The 20,433-nt window shown below is 43.3% G+C and overlaps 1 protein-coding gene across 6 annotated transcripts in view; it reads left to right on the top strand.

Annotated features, from left to right (window-relative positions):
* Positions 1 to 20,433, top strand: part of LOC147899032 (FAD/NAD(P)-binding oxidoreductase family protein) — a 133,446-nt gene that overhangs the window by 64,834 nt on the left and 48,179 nt on the right. For 5 of the 6 annotated variants that reach the window (XR_015541407.1, XR_015541405.1, XR_015541403.1 and 2 more), the window contains one exon: positions 8,480 to 8,539. The exons of the other annotated variant lie outside the window; for it this stretch is intronic. Coding sequence is in view for 1 of the 5 variants with exons in the window: in XM_087377975.1 (XP_087234101.1) it covers positions 8,480 to 8,539 (60 nt within the window). In the remaining 4 variants the exon portion in view is untranslated. The remainder of the gene's footprint in view (positions 1 to 8,479; positions 8,540 to 20,433) is intronic. 6 annotated transcript variants of the gene reach the window in all.

Genomic DNA, 20,433 nt, shown 5'->3' with positions numbered 1-20,433 from the left:
CCTTAATGACATTTTGAATACGATGTATGAAAGAGGTCCAAGCAAAGTCCAGATCCTCCTGAGCATGGGAAAGCAATGGCCTCTGCAAGCCAATCTGATCATATGCTGGAAATTTTCATGAGAGAGATATAATTGATTGACCTGTAAATTTCTGACTGAAGAGAGCTGCAAGTCATCCAGAGGCATACCAAAAGAAAGGATGAGCCATAGTGGAGTATGATCAGATAATTGCTGTGAATAATCAGTCCGCATTTGACATGTATATTCATCATATTGCTGAGCATGAATGAGATAAAATCTATCAAGCCTGGCCCAATATTCTATGAAAGCATTATGATGATATGTAAATCCCATAACTGTAAATCTGCAAATTGAAGAGATGATGTCATATGTTCCCATTGCTGAATTTCAGAGGGCAGCATATGGGATTTATGTGTAGTGTTGTCCTTCCAGTGAGGAGAATTGTTGAAATCACCACAAAGTAGTGCATTTGAAGACCAAGGATATTGCTTGATGGAGTTCCACATTTGAGCTCTTGAAGCTGAATTTTGAGAAGCATACAAAGATCCTATTTCAAAAATCTCTCCATTAATCATACATTGGATAATCATCCATCGTTCACCAAGATCATTATATGCTATCCAGGGTTGCAGATCATGTCTGGCTAAAATGCACAGCCCAGAGAACTGTTCAGATCCTGAATAAAATATATCATATCCAGAAAAAAACCCATGCTGGCCAGCCAAAAAATGCTGATTATGCTCTTGTAGACACACAACATCCGGATGAGTTGCATTTATATAATGCCATAAAAGCCTCCATTTATTCTGGTTGCAGAGGCCCTGTATATTATAGGAAAAACATTTGAGAGAAGCACGCATGAAAATATATACAAGAGATGTTCGGTCCTAAAAAAGAACAGGAGGCCTCAAGCCTCTGCCATTGCCACAGGGTCTTGCTGACCCTCAGCATCCAATTCCCTGATAATATCATCTTCTTCACAAAGGGGAAGACCCTTCTTGACTGCATTAACCCATGCCTTTGAGATGGGGTTGCTTGGAGAGGTAGAAGATTGTCCTGGAGAAGGAGCAGAGGCATCCCAATTACGAGATTGGAGCGGTCTTTGTTTGAGGGGCACCGTCTTCTTTTCAGTCTGCCATCCCTCATGAGAAGATGGGTTATTTTCCCCTAACTTGCTTTTGCCTTTATCCTTATTTTGAGCTGAATTGGCCTGGCTCCCTGTATGAACTGAAGGCTTTGCTCCTTTAGCTTCAATCTTTTCCACATATGTCTTCTGACCTCTTTTATTAGATGGCAGAGGAATAGCTGCTGGAGGAGGTGGATGAAGGATAGAGGGACACTCTGAAGCAAGATGCCCAAACTTGTGACAAGAAAAACAAGCTCTAGCAAAAATGCCCCATTTTAAAGTGAAATATTTCTTTCCCAAATTAACACGCTCAATCTCAACTGCAATAGAGGAGGGGGTCGGTCTATCAGTATCCCACAAGATGCAAAAACGATTTTTATTACCTGTGGGACGAGGAGGACAGATCACTTGTCCCAATGTCATAGCTAAACCTGGAAGCTCTGTTCTCATGTAATCTGGAAAATAAACCACTTCAACCCATACAGGGCAATGATGCTTGATGAGGTTCTGATAGTCCTTATTAGGGGACCAGGGCAGGATATGCACCATTTGTCGACCAAAAAATAAAGGAGACATTTCCAACATCTTTTGTTTTGTCAAGGCATCCAAAAGATGTACTTCATAAAATCCTCGGGAGGCAAAATAGACTCCTTCTACATAGCATCCACCTAGGAGAGAATTCACCCATTGTCCCACATCATTAGCAGAGGGAATTTTGCCTGGGAAAAAGATGATCACTGCAGTTTGAGAGAGCTTCTTCAAAGGATGCACAAGAGAAGGCAACTTCATTTTGTAAGTGAGTTCCGGAGCAGGTTGAATCCATTCCCTTCTACTTTGTTGAAAATCCTCATTCAACACATCAAACACATAGGAAGCATCTTCAGATGAAGGAGCTATGGGGGGAGAGGTTTCCCTTGATTGTCGTTTGAGTTCAGGAGAGAGTGCTCTCTTGACATAATACTTGTTTGCTTCTGCCATGGAGGCTAAGGGATTCAACAGATATCAAGCGATGAGAAAGAGAGAGGACTGAAGCACTATATTGACGAAAGGAAAAGCTGGCAGAACTGTACGGAAGGGACACCGGAGTGTGGTACGTACAGATGTACGGAGAAGCGACAAAATAGTACGGAATATTGACACGGAGAAGCTGACAGAACTGTACGGAACAGAGGCGCTGAGGGGACACGATGGGGCTAATCTGTACGGAGGAGCTAGGGATGTACGGACGTACGGAGGCCCTGTACGGAGATAAGGAAAAGATGACTGAACCTTACGGAATACGGACACAGAGAAGATAGACAGAAATGTACGAAAAAGAGAGGCTGACGGGACACGAAGGGGCGATACTGTACGGAAGAGGCAAGGAGGTACGGACGAACAGAGGGAAGTTCAGAAGGGGAAATTCGATGGCGAGGTGAACATCAGCGGGTTCAGACGAGACGCCGCAGGGATGAGTAGAAACTGTGCGTACAACGCCGTACAACCGTACGGCGTCCGTACAGATGTACGGACGGAAAGGGAGCTGTACGGGGACCTGGCTTTGCATCGACCTCCTCTCTCACGCTCTTTCACGCTCTCTCACACACACTCTCTCCAACACACACACACACACACACACACACGCACACACCACCAACACCACACACACACACTCACACACACACCACACACACATCACGCATGTACACACACACACTACACACACACTCACACAAGACTCACACAAGACTCACACACATAGACTAGTGTACTAGATCACCTAGTACTCGCACGTACACACACACACTTCTCCTTTCCTCTCCTACACACACACACAACCATATGACTGCTAGTGGATGCGCACATGCACCTAGCAAGCCCTTGATCACACATATCCCAACACATAGCTCTTTTTATCCATTTTGCATCTGTGGATGGAAATCCCCTAAACTTAAGAAGATGCATCTTTCGATTCTTTCCTCGTCTTCCAATGGTGAAGTCGTGGAAGATGACCTGCTCCGGGATCAAAATTATCTCATTGTCTTCAACTTTGGGTCGGTCTTGAAGACTTGGCTCTTGAGGTGGCTCCCTAGCAGAGGGTTTCATCAAGCTGATCCGGAAAGCATTGTGGATCTTCCAGTGGGTTGGAAGGCTTGATTGAACTGTGACATTGTTGATTACCTGCAACACTTTAAAGTGTCCATAATGCATGAAAGAGAGTTTTAGGTATATTTTCTTTGGCCCACCTTAGTTTTTAACCGGATTTGTCAAACTTTAACAGCACCCATTGTCCATCTTTGACTTCAAAAGCCCTCTGTCTTTTATTGGCGGTTGTCCTTTGTTTTTCTTGAGCTTTCTGAATGGTTGTACGGACCGTGGCATAAGCATAGTCATAGTCCTCAATGAATTGATCAGCATCAAAGATCTTCTATTTAGTTTGCATTAGAGAAGTTGGTAAGGATCTTCCATAGATAATCTCAAAAGAGGTCTTTCCAGTGGAAAAATGGATGGTGGTATTGTAGGCAAACTCTACAATATGGAGATACTTTTCCCACATGGTTTGTTGAGCATGAACATAAATTTTAAGCAAACACAAGAGGGTGTTATTTATAACTTCAGTCTGGCCATCAAGTTGGGGGTGGAAGGCTGAAGAAATAGAATCGTTCCAAGATTTTCAAACAAAGCTTGCCAAAAGTTACTCGCAAACTTAGAATATCTGGGCATCCCGTGGTATCTGAAGATGTGTCGGATATAAATGTGCGGCTTTAACTGCTTTGAGGTTTTTTCTACAAGGAATAAAGTACCAAATCATATCATGGACTTGGTTTGTCTTGGGAATTCCAGTAATGAAATCCACGGTGATGTGTTCCCAAGGCCTTTTAGGAATGGGTAAAGGTCAAACCTTTGGGTTTTCCTCTGTCATGCTTGGCTTTTTGACATGATAGACAAGCTAAAATGTAGGTAGCGGTGTCCTTTTTCATGTCAGGTCAATAGAATTGTCTATGCATGGCTGCAAACGTAGCCACAATGCCCCTATGGCGGAGGTGTGGGAACCTCCATACACGTTGCCCCCTTTGTTGTCACTTGGCAGTCCAAGAGTTTCAGGAGGGGGAAAACTACATAAGCATACGTATAATTCTCTCAAAATGCTTGTGGCCAATGATTTGGACTTTTCTCCTTTATCAAAGGTCTGATCTACATGTTCATGATGAGCTATCTCCTATCACTTATGGGTGATTGGAGCTGAACCATATGAACTTCATTGGAGAGCAGAATTTGGAATTCAGAATTAGATTTTGGCAGGCAAAGTCATCACCTATATAAATATAAGTCTCAAGGACTACCTGAGAAAGAAAGAAAGAAAGAAAGTTTATTAAAGTCTTCGGAAGACCGATGGGTCTATGAGATTGTGAAAATCCTGATACAACAAGCTGTGGTAGTGGAGCTACTAAATGAGCGTCCATACCAATGCAAAATGCAAGAATGCAGAATGGTAGTACTAAGTCCTAAGTACAACATAGTCATGTCGATGGTCGACTATATATCAATCTCAGCATCGTCATCAATATCATCATCATCATCGGCAGTAACAAGATATCAGGATGGATGAGGCAGTGGAGGCATGAAGTCGGCAATAGAGTGCTGTCGGCCACTCAGAGGTGCGGTCCTAGCACGTCTCCTGGTCGTAGCTCTGCGTCTGACCAGGGCTACTGTGACCGCCATCAGTTGGGCTCCGACTCTGGGCTCCGACTCTAAACAAGGAGGGGATGTCCCCAAGTGTGATCTGTGTGTCGACCCTCTGTCTGAGCTGTTAGGTCACAGGCTCCGGGTCACGGTCATGTCGAGGCCTCGTCTCGTGGGGGTCCATGTGATCTAGCTAAAAGAACTCCGTGATAGAGCTCTGAGAGGGATCAGCCGAGGAAGAAGTCTGCTCCTGTCTCCGTGCTCGGAGTATTCTCTCATGGTGTCTAAGTGCCTCATGAATGAAAGCTGCCAAACACCGCTGGTCTGGGTAGGAGAGGAAACAGGCCAAAATCCCATAACTATCCCTGAAGAGGCAGTAGAAACGCCCTCGGATCTCATAGTACACAGGACACCTGAAGATGAAATGCTCCTCTGTCTCAACCTCCTGCATGCCACACAGTGTGCATATGCGTCTCTCCTTGGGTAGTTGCTCTGCTTTGCTGCTCTTGATGCGAAGTTTGAAGAGACCCGGAACTACCCAAGAGAGATCCTCAGCGAGTGGGGTAGGTGAATCTGCGTGTCCTGGTGGGTCAATGAAACCCTCCGCTGTGATATGTAAGAAGTGATCTCTGTAGAAGCTAAGCTTCACTGGGAGTTCACTCGGTCCCAACCAGGTCTAAAATGTGTGTAGCTGTAGTAGATCCTCACGGATAACCTGGTTGACCTCGTGTGATAAGAGGGGAGAAAAGGGAGCATCCATGTTGTACTGGAAGGAAGGTAGTCTATCCATGTGGAGTCCCATTCGCTCAAACCATCTCTCTGTACGTGCATACCAGCACCTCTGGTCTCCTCTTGCTGCAAGTGCCATAGAAGAGGATAGAGCTATCCATGGTAGCCTGCTATGCCCCGAGGTATAATCCCCATATTCCCTAACTCGGTACAGATACGTGATGACTTGAAATGCATCATCTAGCTGTAAAGGGGGTGACCCAAACTCAGCCTGAATGATTTGGTGAGGAACGGATGACTTATTACGAATCATCCGTGATAACATGAGAACCTGTAGCCGCTCCACACGGGCCCACTCTGTTTCTGACAAGTCTGGCCCCCAACAAGGACTGCCGTACATCCTTGCTGGGCGACCAAGGAGTTAAAAAGCAACCCCTTGGTGCGTGGATCCTGAAAGTGCGAGCAAAAGCACTGCCTCTCTAGTCTGGCCAATGAAGCATACCCTCTACTCAAGCGTGCCTGCATCGTGGGTCTCATAGTGAAGTTGGGTCCGGAGAAGATAACCCCAAGATAAGTGTATGATGAAACTATCTCAACAGATGACCCCGCAAATGTGAACTGCTCCTGATGCATGATGGCTTGAGATGTATTGAAGATCATGACCTTGGTTTTACCCAGGTTGACCTTCAAATCATGAGACTCACAAAAGGACTGTAGTGCGTCTAGGTGTCTCTGAAGCCCCTCTGCTGAGGAAGACAAGAGAGCCATGTCATCTGCGTAGAGCAAAATCTGGATCAGCGTGCCCGCAAGAGAGCAACCTACACCCCCCTGTGTCTGCATCACTGTCTCAAGCTCGTCAATGTAGAGGCCAAACAAGGTAGGCAACAAAGGACACCCTTGTTTGACCCCGATGGTGCTCATGATCTCGTCTGTCCACCCGGATCCTGTCCGAACTCTGCCTGAAACTCTCTCGTAAAGTGCCATGACAGTCCAAATGATCCCCTGGTCATAACCCAAGTCTTGTAGGCACCGTATGAGGCATGCTCTTGGAACCGTGTTAAATGCCTTGCGGAAATCCACAAAGCAACAATAAACCCTCTGCTTCTGTGACCTCGCCTCCTTGATGATACATTTGAGCGTGAGAATGTGGTCCATGGTTCCATGATCACGCCGGAATCCGGCCTGCCGTGCTGCTCTAAGTCCTCGACACTCTGCAAGTCTGCTAACCTCGGAATCGAGTACTGATGCATAAATCTTGGACATGACATGTCCAATCATAACGGTCTTGTAGTTCTCCGGGCTCATGGGATCCCCTGCCTTGTGAATGGGTGAGATAGTGTTAATGGTCCAAGTGTGTGGAAATCCCAAACAAACAGCTTCATTAAAAAGCTTTGCTAAGATTGGGGCTAGGAGATTAATCCCATATGCAATGAACTCAGTGCATAGCTCCTCATGATCCTTCACTCGGCCATTATGAAGTTTCATTACGGCATCCTTTACCCCTCCTCTAGTGAAGAGGGTGCAGGATGTGGGACGAGGCATGTGTGAGAGGTTAGGGACTGGCTGATTTGGGATGTCATAAAGTGTGCGTGCATAATCAAACAAGATCTGAGTGTCAGTGAGTGGCAGAGGGGACCGTCCTTCTAGAAATCTCCGCCATAAGTCCTTAGAGTTGTTACTAAACAAAGTGTTTAATAGCTCCTCCTCGTTCCGACAAACGAAGTCTAGTTTCTTCCTCCGTATCAGTCTACGGTATTCGCGTAGCGTATCTGGTGCGCTCGGAAGACTGTTTTTGGTTTCGAATCTGAGTTGACGGCGTAAAGCCTTACACTCATCATCGTACCAACTATTACAGGGTACGGTTCCAGGGGGTGGTGGGCGGGTGGTGTGGGGGAAAGCGTGAATGGCAGCCTCGTGTATTGAGCGGGTGACAAGGCAGCACGATCCTCTAAAAGGGGTATGAAGTCAATATAAGCGAGAAGTATGTACAGACGGCCAGAGTAAGAATGTTTGTTACCAGGATTCCAGTCTCTAGATTTATTGGCTGTCGACTTATGGAGTGTTCTATGATGTCTATGGGCCTATTCCTGCTTTTTGTTGTAATTTCTTCTTCTCATTCTGAGTATAAAGTATCTTGTCTACAGCAATCAAGGCATTAGCCTAGTTTATAGGACATAAGAATAGGTAACATGTTTAATAGCAGCTATTCTGTGTACACAAAAATGACATTTATCAGTCTGATCAGACAGCTGCCATGTGTCAAGCACTAGTCACTATACCGATTTGGTAAGGCATCATCTCGCCTCTATTAGCCCTTTTGTCTTAGCAGCTCTCTGTCCAGCTCCTTAGGTAATATTAAGTAATGAGTCCATCATTTTCCTCTATGGGTTGCTGAGCAGCCACCATTATGAATTTATTTGACCAGCAACTGAAACACATGTATTCAACCTTCCAAGGCCTACCGAAAACAGACCTCTTCTTCGAGTAAGGTTGATTTGTAAGGTTGATGCAAAAAATCTAATTCTTACAAGCAACTGAAACACATGTATTCAACCTTCCAAGGCCTACCGAAAACGGACCTCTTCTTCGAGTAAGGTTGATTTGTAATGTTGATGCAAAAAATCTAATTATGAATTTATTTGACCAGCAACTGAAACACATGTATTCAACCTTCCAAGGCCTACCGAAAACAGACCTCTTCTTCGAGTAAGGTTGATTTGTAATGTTGATGCAAAAAATCTAATTCTTACAGCGTACTCATTCATGTTCTCTATTGCTGTATATTGGCTAATACAATTTCATTTGTTCCAAGAAGCTCATTTCTCATTAGGGCCCGCAATACAAACATGTAAGCATTATATAATAACCGTGTTTTCTACAATGTCTAAGTAGAATGCTTTTGAAGTTGTTCAGTTGTGCATATATTGTTTTTGACAACAGGTGAAAATATCTGGAGGAGGCCGCTGCAATGTTACAACAGGACTTTTTGAGGATCCATTGGTAATGAGAATCTTGGTTAGCCTTGTGATCAAGAGAATTTAATTATTGGTTCAAATTTGTTGCACAGATTGGCAAAAGCTATTCATAGTTTGCTTGCAGGAATTTGTACTAGGGTTTAGGTCACTTGTGAGAGCAAACTACACAGAATTCAAGACTTAATAGAACCTAGATATCTTCTTTACCTCGACTTTCTCAACTTCTTAGCATCTCAGTTTAAACATGTTCTTTGTGGGGAGTTGTTCTTTTTTTTGGGGGGGGGGGAGAGGGGGCAAACTACATGTGAGCAGCCGCCAGTGACCACGGTCCGCGTACGATGTTTACAAGACTTGTTTGCATTTTTATATATTGACATTTTAAACACGTACAGAGGGAGGCTACACGCAGTGAAAGGATTACATGTAATATCCTCCACACAAATGAGAAGCCTTAACAATCATTACAAGAGGTTCCAAAACATTATACTGAAACTTAAGAACATTGCCCTTAGCCTGCTCTATTTGAAGGCAATGTTTGAATTCTGTTTGAAGTAGGTCCCATGTGGCGTGTTCTTCCATGAGAAGGTCTAGGTACCAATTCTGATTGTCCTGGTCCCAAATAATTAACAATTAATGTCTCCAAACCTCAAATTATGAAATGTGATTGGAACTCCTACATGATTGCAGACCATGGACACGAGTTAAATACAAACTTGGCTTCCTTATACAATGCTGAGTGGATTATGCATTATCAACTGCTGACCGTGCCAAGAAATTGTTTGAAAAACAACAAGGAAAAGGCTGTTTTTGACATAGAAAGAGCCAGTTGCTAACAAAGGTTATTTTGAGATTGGGTGACCAACAGAACTGAAAAGGCATTTTTAAACATAGAAAGATTCAGTGACTAATGCCATTCACAATTTATAAAAAAGATTGGATGACAAACAAAACAGAACCGCAGTGGTAAAAGAAGGCCACCCATACAAATAACTCTCCTAGCTTGCAAGTGCACACACACTTTTTTTTTTTTGTAAAACCAAGATACTTATATTATAAAACATTCATTTACATCCAGGCCGTGCTCAAAATAGAGCTACAGCCCTATCCATCAGAAACAGTAAAAGAAAAGTTGAATACAAGAAACATCCAAATCTTCCTCATGTAAGGCATCATATAAAGACTGCCTTAATGAGGCTCTGAAAAACTCATAAGGATGCTGAAGAGGAGAATTCAGATATGCTTGGATGCGCTGCAGCCAGAGGGTCCATAAGGCCCAGTATCTGATCCAGTGGAAGAAGAGAGAATACTGTGACAAAGAAGCTGATAGTTTGCCATACATCCAGAAAAACCTGTAGAACCTGTGTGCTGGAAATCTGAGAGATAAAAAATAGGAGATTCTATCTAGAAGGTCTCTGGAATATGAACAAAACCACAATAAATGCGGAATACTCTCCGATGCAAGGTGACATCTTGGACAGAGAGGTGAAGCTAATCGTCGTTTAGCCAATTTCACTCCCACTGGGAGAATACCAACAATACATCTCCATAGGAATAGTCTTTGCTTCAATGGCATTTTCAACTTCCATATCATTTGCAATCTTCCTTTCTACCAGGCTAATGATTTGTTCAGATGCCATAAAGAATTAGCATGATGGGCAATCCAAGGAGGAGGTAATATTAATCTATAAGCCTGTATAGATGTCAATGACTGCAAAGGCTTAGAAGAAATGCTTGGACTTGAAGACTGAAGGTGCCAATCTTGAAGCCTGTCACTGCCATTCAATGTCGGAATCGGAACCAGAGGAAGTAGGAGATCAGCAATAGCTTTCCAAATAGGTCTATGATGCATTGCCAGATTGTATTGTCTACATGCTGCTGGAAAAAGGAGAATATTTCCTTGCATATCTACAACGTCATCAATGAACCGGATACCCATTTTCATAAGATTGTAAGCTCTGATGGGTTGTTGAACAGCAAGGGGAGAGGAAAACACAGCACTCCAATGAATACTCTCCAATCTGAGTGATGATGCTAGAGAAGCAGGATGAGGAGACCATTTGATGTGAGAGAGTACTTGCTTCCAATCCTGAATCAAGGAATTAGAAAATGGACAACCAGGGATTTTACCTTGAAATTTTCCAAGTACTACTTCCGATGGATCTACTATCCAATGTTCATAAGCATGTGTGCGCATCTGACCACACAAAATTGCTAGCATAATAGACCAAGGCTGCTCTTGTTGAAAGAATGTTTTGAGCATAGTGATCTTTCTAGCCAACACATGATATTTGATGTTTATTATATTCAAACCACCATGCATTCTGGGTGAGCAAAGCAAGTCCATTTTGAGCAACCGTAAAGCTTTTTTATGAAGCTTGGTTTTCCAAAAAATCTCCATGGCTTGAGACATAAAAGATGAGAGATCTCGAGATGACCAATGTAAAAGAGGAAGGTAGAACTGGACATAAGCTAGAACAATAGACTGGACAATTCGAAGCCGTACATGCAGAGGCCATGTGGAAATCTTCCAATATTGTAATTTGTCCTGAATTTTGTTGAACACCCACAACATTTGTTGCTTATTACTGATTTTCCAGCCAATAGGATAACCCAAATGTCTTACTATATTTTCCGGTTGAATAATCTGGCCTGGCCACAGAATAGCATGCCAATCACAAAGCTTGAGAGGCAACAGTTTTGATTTCTGAAAATTAATTTTAAGACCAGCTGCCAACCCAAAATCTGAAAGGGTATCCATCAAGAGGCGAATCTCCAATGGACTGTTCCTTAGCATGAAGAATGAATCATCTGCATAGGCCTGCGCTATGAAGGGTCGTGAACCAGAAATCTGAAGCCCCTCTAGCTGTCGAGTATCAACCATGTGATCCATATAAAGAAGCAAAGGATGTGAAGCGATGGCATAAAGCAAGGCACTGAGAGGACATCCTTGTCGAACCGAACGTTCGAGAGTCCAAGACTCAGACAAATGTTTCCCTATAAAGTTGTATTTATATAATGCCAGAGAAGCCTCCATTTATTCTGGTTGCAGAGGCCCTGTATATTATAGGAAAAACATTTAAGAGAAGCACGCATGAAAATATATACAAGAGAATGATCGGTCCTCCGAAAGAGCGGGAGGCCTCAAGCCTCTGCCATTGCCACAGGGTCTTGCTGACCCTCAGCTTCCAATTCCCTGATAATATCATCTTCTTCACAAAGGGGAAGACCCTTCTTGACTGCGTTGACCCAAGTCTTTGAGATGGGGCTGCTTGAAGAGGTAGAAGATTGTCCTAGAGAAGGAGCAGAGGCATCCCAATTACGAGATTGGAGAGGTCTTTGTTTGAGAGGCACCGTCTTCTTTGCAGTCTGCCATCCCTCATGAGATGATGAAATATTTTCTCCTAACTTGCTTTTGCCTTTATCCTTATTTTGAGCTGAATTGGCCTGGCTCCCTGTATGAACTGAAGGCTTTGCTCCTTTAGCTTCAATCTTTTCCACATATGTCTTCTGACCTCCTTTATTAGATGGCAGAGGAATAGCAGCTGGAGGAGGTGGATGAAGGATAGAAGGACACTCCGAAGCAAGATGCCCAAATTTGTGACAAGAAAAACAAGCTCCAGCAAAAATGCCCCATTTTAAGGTGAAATATTTCTTGCCCAAATTAACACCCTCAATCTCAACTGCAATAGAAGAAGGGGTCGGTCTATCAGTATCCCATAAGATGCAAAAACGATTTTTATATGCAGGTAAGCCCAAGAAGAAGGGAATATGTCATTACTGCAAAAAGCCAGGTCACTACATTGGAGAATGCAAGAAAAGGCTTGCAAAAGAAAAGAAAAACAGCTCCGGTATGGCTGTCTCAGATTCAGCTCCTCATGCATCTGACAATGAGCAAGCTACAACCAACTTTGTGGAGCACGACTATGCCTTCTTGTCTTGCATTTCAGACTCTCAGTTGGCTGCTCGGGATAGTACAGCCACTTGTAATGATGACACTTATGCTTTTCTGACATGTAGTTATGATTCTTCCAAGGATGCATCAGCTTTCAGTGTCAATGAGACACATAATACATGGTAGTTTGACAGCGGTGCCTCAAAGCATATCACTTCCAAGAAGTGTCTCTTCACATCTCTGCATCCACCACCTGTTGGTAAAAAGGTCACATGTGCCAACAACTCCTCCTATTCAGTCCGTGGTACAGGAGAAGTTGAACTTACAGCCATTGATGGTTCAACATTCAGAATTTCTGATGTCTTGTATGTGCCTGGTATCACAAAAAATCTACTTTCAGTGTCCACTCTTTGGATTTCAAGTCATTTTTGAAGATGACAAGTGTGCAGTCCATGATAGAGAGCATGACTATGCCTTGAGATTGTCTGGCACTCTGTTGCGTGGTCTTTTTCAGCTTGACATGTATGAGAAAAGACCAGCACATGCTCTTGCAGTTTCCACTCCTACTGCGGCTATGCAGAATGCGGAGTTATGGCACGCGAGATATCGACACATGCATTATGGCAGCTTGATGACGCTTCAAAAACATGCCATGGTTGATTGATGCATTGCCTCCTCTTGAAACACCTCCTCCACATGCCTGTGAAGGGTGCATTCTTGGTAAAATGCACAGATCTCCTTTTAAGAAGGATGGATCAGTTAAAGCTGTTCGAAAATTACAGCTTATCCATAGTGATGTGTGTGGTCCCATGAGGACTCCATCATTGGGTGGTCATCTTTACTTTGTCACTTTTATAGATGACTACTCCAACTACACTTGGGTTTATGGGCTGAAACGCAAATCAGAAGTGTTTATGGTCTTCAAACACTTTGTAGCCATGGTTGAGAATGAATCCGGACTCAAGATACAGACATTACGCACAGATAGAGGAGGGGAGTACTTGTCTGCAGATTTTGATGCTTTTTTGAAAGACAAGGGCTAACTCCTCAGCAAAATGGGAAAGCTGAGAGAAAAAATCGTACTCTTATGGAGATGGATAGATGTATGCTGAAAAGCAAAAAATTGCCTCACAAATTTTGGCTTGAAGGTCTCATGTGTGCCAATTATGTTTTAAATCGGGCACCCACAAAAGCTTTGAAGACCAAGACTCCCTATGAAGTTTGGCAAGGGAGAAAGCCTTCTGTGGATCATTTCCGTGTCTTTGGATGCCTTGCTTATGCTCATGTGCCTGTTGAGTTTCGGCATAAGTTGTCTGATAAGGCAATCAAATGCATTTTTGTTGGGTACAGTGCAGAAAGCTAGGGGTACCGTCTCTACAATCCTGTCACACGCAAGATCATTGTCAGTAGAGATGTAATATTTTCAGAAAATTCAGCTCACACTCAAGCTGAATTTGATATGCCTTCTTCTTCCGGTGATGTCTTTGAGGGGTTACTACCCATTGCCTTGGGTTCCCCTGCTGATATATCTGATGAAAATCAGAATTTTCAGATACCTCCACATGCTCCGATTCAGCCACAGGATGTCATACCACCTCCACAAGCCGTGGAAGAGGTTGTTCAGCAAGAAATTGCAGACATACATGCAGTAAAAACAGTCCCAAATTGGCTGTTACAGACTCTCAGGGAGAGTAAAATTGATGCTCCATTACCTGGCAGAACTCGGAGTGCAGCAAGGCATGGGGGAGGTGCTCTTTCAGTTGAATCAGCTTATGCAGGTACTCTTCTTGATGAGGAGGAACCTGAGACATTTGAAGAGGCACAGGATAATGTGCATTGGATGAATGCCATGCGATGAGTTGCAGTCCATTGAGAAAAATCAGACATGGGAAGTTGTCGATTTGCCACCAGGTAAACATGCCATAGGTATGCGGTGGGTTTTCAAAGTTAAAAGAAAGCCCGATGGCACCATTGACAGGTACAAGGCAAGGCTGGTCGCAAAAGGATATGCTCAGAAAAAGGGCATAGACTATGAGGAGACTTTTGCTCCTACATCCAGAATGACAACCATCCAGTCAGTCATAGCAATGGCTGCAAATTTTCAGTGGAATGTTCATCAGTTGGACACAAAAACAGCCTTCCTTAATGGAGACTTGTTGGAAGAGGTTTATGTCAAACAACCTCCAAGCTTTGAAATCTTAGGAAATGCACTTCAGGTATGCAAGCTGAATAAAGCTTTGTATGGGCTGAAACAGGCCCCACGTGCATGGTATGCAAAGATTCATGCCTTTCTGACCAGCAAGGGGCTGCACAACAGTCCAACTGAAAGCACCCTCTACATCAAGAAGGATGGGGGGGATATTTTAGTCATCATTCTTTATGTAGATGACTTACTGCTCACAGGGTCAAATGAAGATAATATTGCAGATTTTAAAGCTGAATTGCAGACCACTTTTGACATGTCAGATTTGGGGCTGCTACACTTTTATTTGGGGATCCAGTTCACTCAAGAGCAAAGTGGCATCGGTATGTCTCAATCCAAGTATGTGCAAAAACTCTTGGACAGATTCAACATGCAGGATTGTAAGCCCATAGCTACTCCCATGGAGCTGGGGCTGAAGCTTACAATGCATGAAGTAGGTGAATCATTTGATGTCACACTCTACAGTCAGGCTCTTGGATGCCTCATTTATCTCTGCAATACACGACCTGACATTCAGTTTGCAGTTTATCAGGTGAGCAGATATATGCAAAGCCCAAAGACTATGCATTGGCAGGCTGTAAAACGCATCTTCCGTTATTTGCAAGGTACCAACTCTTTTGGCTTGATGTTTCCCGGGGGGGTGACTTGCAGATGCATGCCTATAGTGACTCAGATTGGGCTGAATATTATGACACTAGGCAGTACACAAGTGGCAATTGTTTCTTTCTGGGGAAAGCTTGTATTTCTTGGTTGAGCAAGAAACAATCTACAGTGGCTACCTCTTCATGTGAAGCTGAGTACAGGGCAGCTTTCATAGTGACAGTTGAATGTTTTGGCTGCATCGTTTATTTGCTGATCTTCATCTTTCATTGGAGGGTCCTTCTCCAATTCTCACTGATAGTCAGAGTGCTATTGCAGTGGCAAAGAATCCTGTGTTTCATGCTCGCACGAAGCACATTGAGGTTCACTATCACTACGTTAGAGAGAAGTTGCATGCAGGAGAGATCAGCATGATCTATGTGTCAACACATGACAATGTTGCAGACATTTTCACCAAAGCACTTCCACGTGAAAAGTTTGAGGCATTTCGCAGTGCCCTGAACTTATCTCCTTTTGGTGATTGATCTTTTCCTTGTACATGACATTGGCACTGCAGGGGGGTGTTAGAATTATTGCTATAATTTAGCAGTGACCAATGTAATGTAATAAGTAGGCTAGGGACACTTTTCCCTCACTTAGAGGTTTTTCTCCCTAACCACAGTTAGTTCACTAACTATGGTTAGTGAAGTGATAAGGTTTTGTCACTTGGACAAAACCCATCACTCTACTCAGTTGTATCACTCTCATCTCATTGCAACTACATTTTCAGCTCTCACACTCTCCTGCGCTTGTTCTCTCATTTGCTCTCTCTCTCCCATTCTCACAGAGAGAGAAGACAAGAGAGGAGCAACTTCCTCTATGGAAAGAGGGTACGATTTGCAGTGAGATTGCTGCCCCAGTCAAACCGATTGCAGAATTTTCAGTGGGGGTTTTGCCCTGTGAGGATGAACCATTCCAAGTCCTGGATGGCAAAGGTCTCCTAGGAGTGACAACTTTTCGAGGAGTTTTCCATACTTCATCCAAATTTTTGCCCTTCACTTGAGGCTGAGATGCCGAAGGCATAGAAAGAGGAGCAGGAGCATTCGAGGCAGCTAGGGCTTTGCCTTTATCCTGGACAACAAAGAACTGTTTGACCCCTTTGTTTTTCATCACAAAAGAGGCATTTGAATTCTTACTTGGAGGCGGGATTGTTTCAGTTGTTGGTAGTTTGGGAGCTCAAGAAGGGCAATGTGAAGCCATATGCCCAAACTGCTTGCATTCAAAGCAAGCTCCTTCATACAGCCCCCATTTCAGCTTGTAAAAAGCACTACCCATGGAAACATTATTGACAGTAACCGAATAAGAAGCCGGGGTGGTATTATCTGTGTCCCACAAAATGCAAAAGCGATTCGAATTGCCGTTTGGTCTTGGTGGACAAACCACCTTGCCAAGAGAAGCTGTAATTTTGGCAATTGAGAAGCCATGCACTGAGGAAAATCGTCAACCTCTACCCATACAGGGTAACGGTGTCAAATCAATGCCTGATAATCCCTGGTAGGAGACTAGGGCAAGACATGGACCATCTGCTGGCCATAGAAGAGCGGAGAGAGCTCCAGTAAAACCTGTCTGTGCTCTTCATCAGCCATGATGATCTCAAAAAAACCCCTCGTTGCATAGTGGACTTTTTTGACATAACACCCACCCAGGGTTCTAGTCAAGCAATTGCCCACATCCGCAGTAGTAGGCATATGTCCAGGAAATAAAATAATAATGGCATGCTTGGCATATTCCTTGACAGGATCAGAGATATCATCCACCTCAATCACACACACACACTTTTTTTTTTTTTTTTGTGGGAAGAAATCTTTTATTGCTGTAAAATAATTACATTCATAGTTACTTCGAAAATGGAGTAACTACTACTCAACTGAAGATCTCAGTATAAGCTGTATATACATCCTGATCAATCAAACGAGTCTGAACGCAATCATAGAATGATTGCTGCAGAGATCGTTTGAAAAAGACAAAAGATGAAAATAGTGGATCACCAAAGACTCTATGATTTCTGTCCATCCATAGAGTCCATAGTACCCAGTAGCGTACCCATACAAAAAATAAGTCAAAACCCTGTCTCGTTGGATGAAAACCAAACAACCAGAAAAACCTGCCAAAAGTAACAGCAGGAAATATCGCTCGAAGCCTCTGTCGGATGAGAGCGATGAAGTCACAAGTGTGTGGACAGAACAAAAGATGTGAAGCACAGATTCAGTAGAGTGCAGGCATCTGTGACAAACAGCTGGAGCAATATGTCTACGTGCGAGTAACTGGCCAGATGGAAAAATGCCAAGCAGGACTCGCCAAAGGAAAAGCTGTTGCCGAAGAGGGACTTTGTAATGCCAAAGAAGACACAGCCTTTTTCTCCACCACTTTAGTGGGCGATCCATATGCCAAACAGTATTTGCTTTGTCCTAAATCCAAGGCGGAAGTAATAATACTTTATACAGAGATGACACTGTGATATGTGAGAGCTTCAAGGGATGGGCTGAAGAGGAAGAAGGGTGTAAAATCCAATCCTCAAGCCTATTCCGAAGTTCCAAACGAGGTACCGGCAAGAACGGTTGAAGCATTGCTGAAATCCTATGCCATAAAGGACGATAATGAGCTCCCAAACCGTATTTGCTAGCAGCCATAGAAAAGGACAAAAGTGTGCCATCATCCTGAAGTACATCCGCCACAGTTTAAATGCCTTTGAAAGAGAGAAAATAAGAACGTCTAGGTTCTTGTATGGCCAAAGAAGGGTGGAATACTTTAGACCAATAAATATTCTCAGCCCTCAAAGAATTTCCCGATAGAGAATCTCGGCCATTCCATTCCAAGTGGGATAAAATATGTTTCCAATCAAGAAGCAGGTGAGAGACAAAAGGGCAGCCTCTGATCTTGCCTTGGATAGAGCCAAATAGGAAATCCCACTGAGTAGGCTGCCAATGCCCAAAGGCAAAAGTATGAATATGTAATAAGAGAGAGCGGATCATGAAAGCCCAAGGCTGATCTCCTTGCATTAACTGCAACATCATTTTCCCTCTGTGAGCAAGTAAATGCATTTGAATATTGAGAATGTTTAGACCCCCGTGCATCTTTGGAGAACAGAGACGATGCATAGAGAGTAATCTAGGACTTTTCTTGCCATTTTTTGAACACATGAAAATTTCCATGATAGCTGACATAAAGGAAACCAGATCTGCCTTAGTCAAGATAATGAGAGGCAGATAAAATTGTATGTATGCTATCAAAATGGATTGTGTGATTCGCAAACGAACATGTAATGGCCAAGTTGCAAGCTTCCAATATTCAAGCTTTGCCCTCAACTTTGTTAGCACCCAATCAGTTTGTTGGGAATAGGTGAGTCCCCAACCTAGAGGATAGCCAAGATGTCGAATCAATTGAGAAGCGGGGATAATTTCCCCAGGCCACAAAAGACTGTGCCAGTCATGAGCATGTAACGGCAACAATTTTGATTTCTGAAAATTGACCCGAAGACCAGCAGCCAATCCGTATGCAGAAAGAGCTTGCATAATCATGGACAGATCACTCCGAGTATTTTTTGGGGTAAAGAATGAATCATCAGCATATGCTTGAGCGATCATGCTATGACTGCCGGGAATCTCCAAACCGTGCAACTGGTCAGTGTCCAAAAGGTGGTCCAGATATTGAAGCATTGGATGAGTGGCTATGGCAAAAAGTAAAGCTCTTAGGGGACATCCTTGCCTAACAGAACAACCAAGAGTCCAGGATGTAGAAATATCCCCTGAAAGTATGCAGGCAGCTTTACTATCTTGATATAGCCAAGTGATAACTTGCTGCATTTTTGTGCCAAATCCCAATGCCTGCATAGTCGATGAAATAAAATCCCACTTAACAGTATCAAAGGCTTTGGCAATATCAACTTGCAATAACAAAACATCCTGTTGCGTGTATTTGGCATATTCAATTCCAACATAGGCATTAGCAATGTTATCTGTGATATGCCTACGCGGGACAAAGCCATATTGGGCAGGATGCAACCCATCATGTAAAAACCCCTTTAGCCGATCGACAATCATTTTGGTAGTAACTTTGTAAATGACTGGCATAAGGGTGATAGGTCTCCAGTCGGCCAAAGATTCACAAATTTGCTTTTTTGGAAGGAGTTTAACAAGACCTCTCTTCCATGTGTCTGGCATTTTTTGATTTTGCCATGCAGCATTCACCATATGTAGCAATGTATGCTTCAAAAGAGGCCAATATTCTAGAAAAAACTCAACTGTAAGACCATCCCATCCTGGAGATTTCCATTTGCCACAAGATTTGATTGCATCTGACAATTCCCTCTCAGTAAAAGGTTCCTCTAATTCCAAAGCTTGAGTAGTGGAAATAATAGGAGAAACATGCTTTAACAGTAAATTTCGTGCAACCAAAACCTGTTGTGAGGGAGGAATTGTAGAACCAAACTGCTGAGAGAAATGATGCACACAAACAAGAGCAAGCTGTGACCGTGAGGTGGTCCATGATCCATCAGGCATAAGCACCTTGCAAATTTCTGTTTTTAATCTCTTCTGATGCAAGCTTTTGAAAAATTGTTTGGAAGAGCAACCTTTATCTGTAAAGGCTCTTTGTCTTGATCTAGTCTCCCATTTAGCCAGTTTCCTGTGATAATTGAGTTTAAGACAATGTCTAGCTTGGCATAGTGTTGTTTGCTCATGCAGGGATAACGAACGAAGATGGCTGAGTTCAGTGAGGTCCTGACAAGTGAATTTGGCCTGAGCAATAGTTTCCCTCAGAGTCTTCATGTAAGACTTGCCATAACCTCTAATCACAACTTGCATTTTGGAAACAAAAGAATCCCATGCATCATCAATATGAATATGGCTGCGAGAAGACAGAGAATGAGATGCTTCAGTAACCATGGCCTTGAAAGCAGCATGTTGCAAATAGCTATTTTTCACGATTAGATGTCACCTTTGTGGCAATCTATCATCTGGCATATCATGAAAGGATAACCGCAACCATAGAGGTGCATGATCTGAATGCACGAAGGCATAGTCAATCCACATTTTGCATGTAACATCACCATTTTGTTGCGGAGCTACACTGTACCATCGATCCAGACGTGCCTGATAAGAAGAAAGGGCGTTATGTTGGAAGGTGTATCCAGGTGACAAAGGCTGCAATTCCTTCCAAAGGTCAACCAAATCAAGCTGTGAAGCCA

Source organism: Dipteris shenzhenensis, chromosome 8, assembly GCF_047967505.1.
Source record: "Dipteris shenzhenensis isolate YYH24624 ecotype China chromosome 8, Dip_SZ_1.0, whole genome shotgun sequence".
NCBI lineage: Eukaryota > Viridiplantae > Streptophyta > Polypodiopsida > Gleicheniales > Dipteridaceae > Dipteris > Dipteris shenzhenensis.
This window is presented reverse-complemented; position numbering and strand designations above follow the sequence as displayed.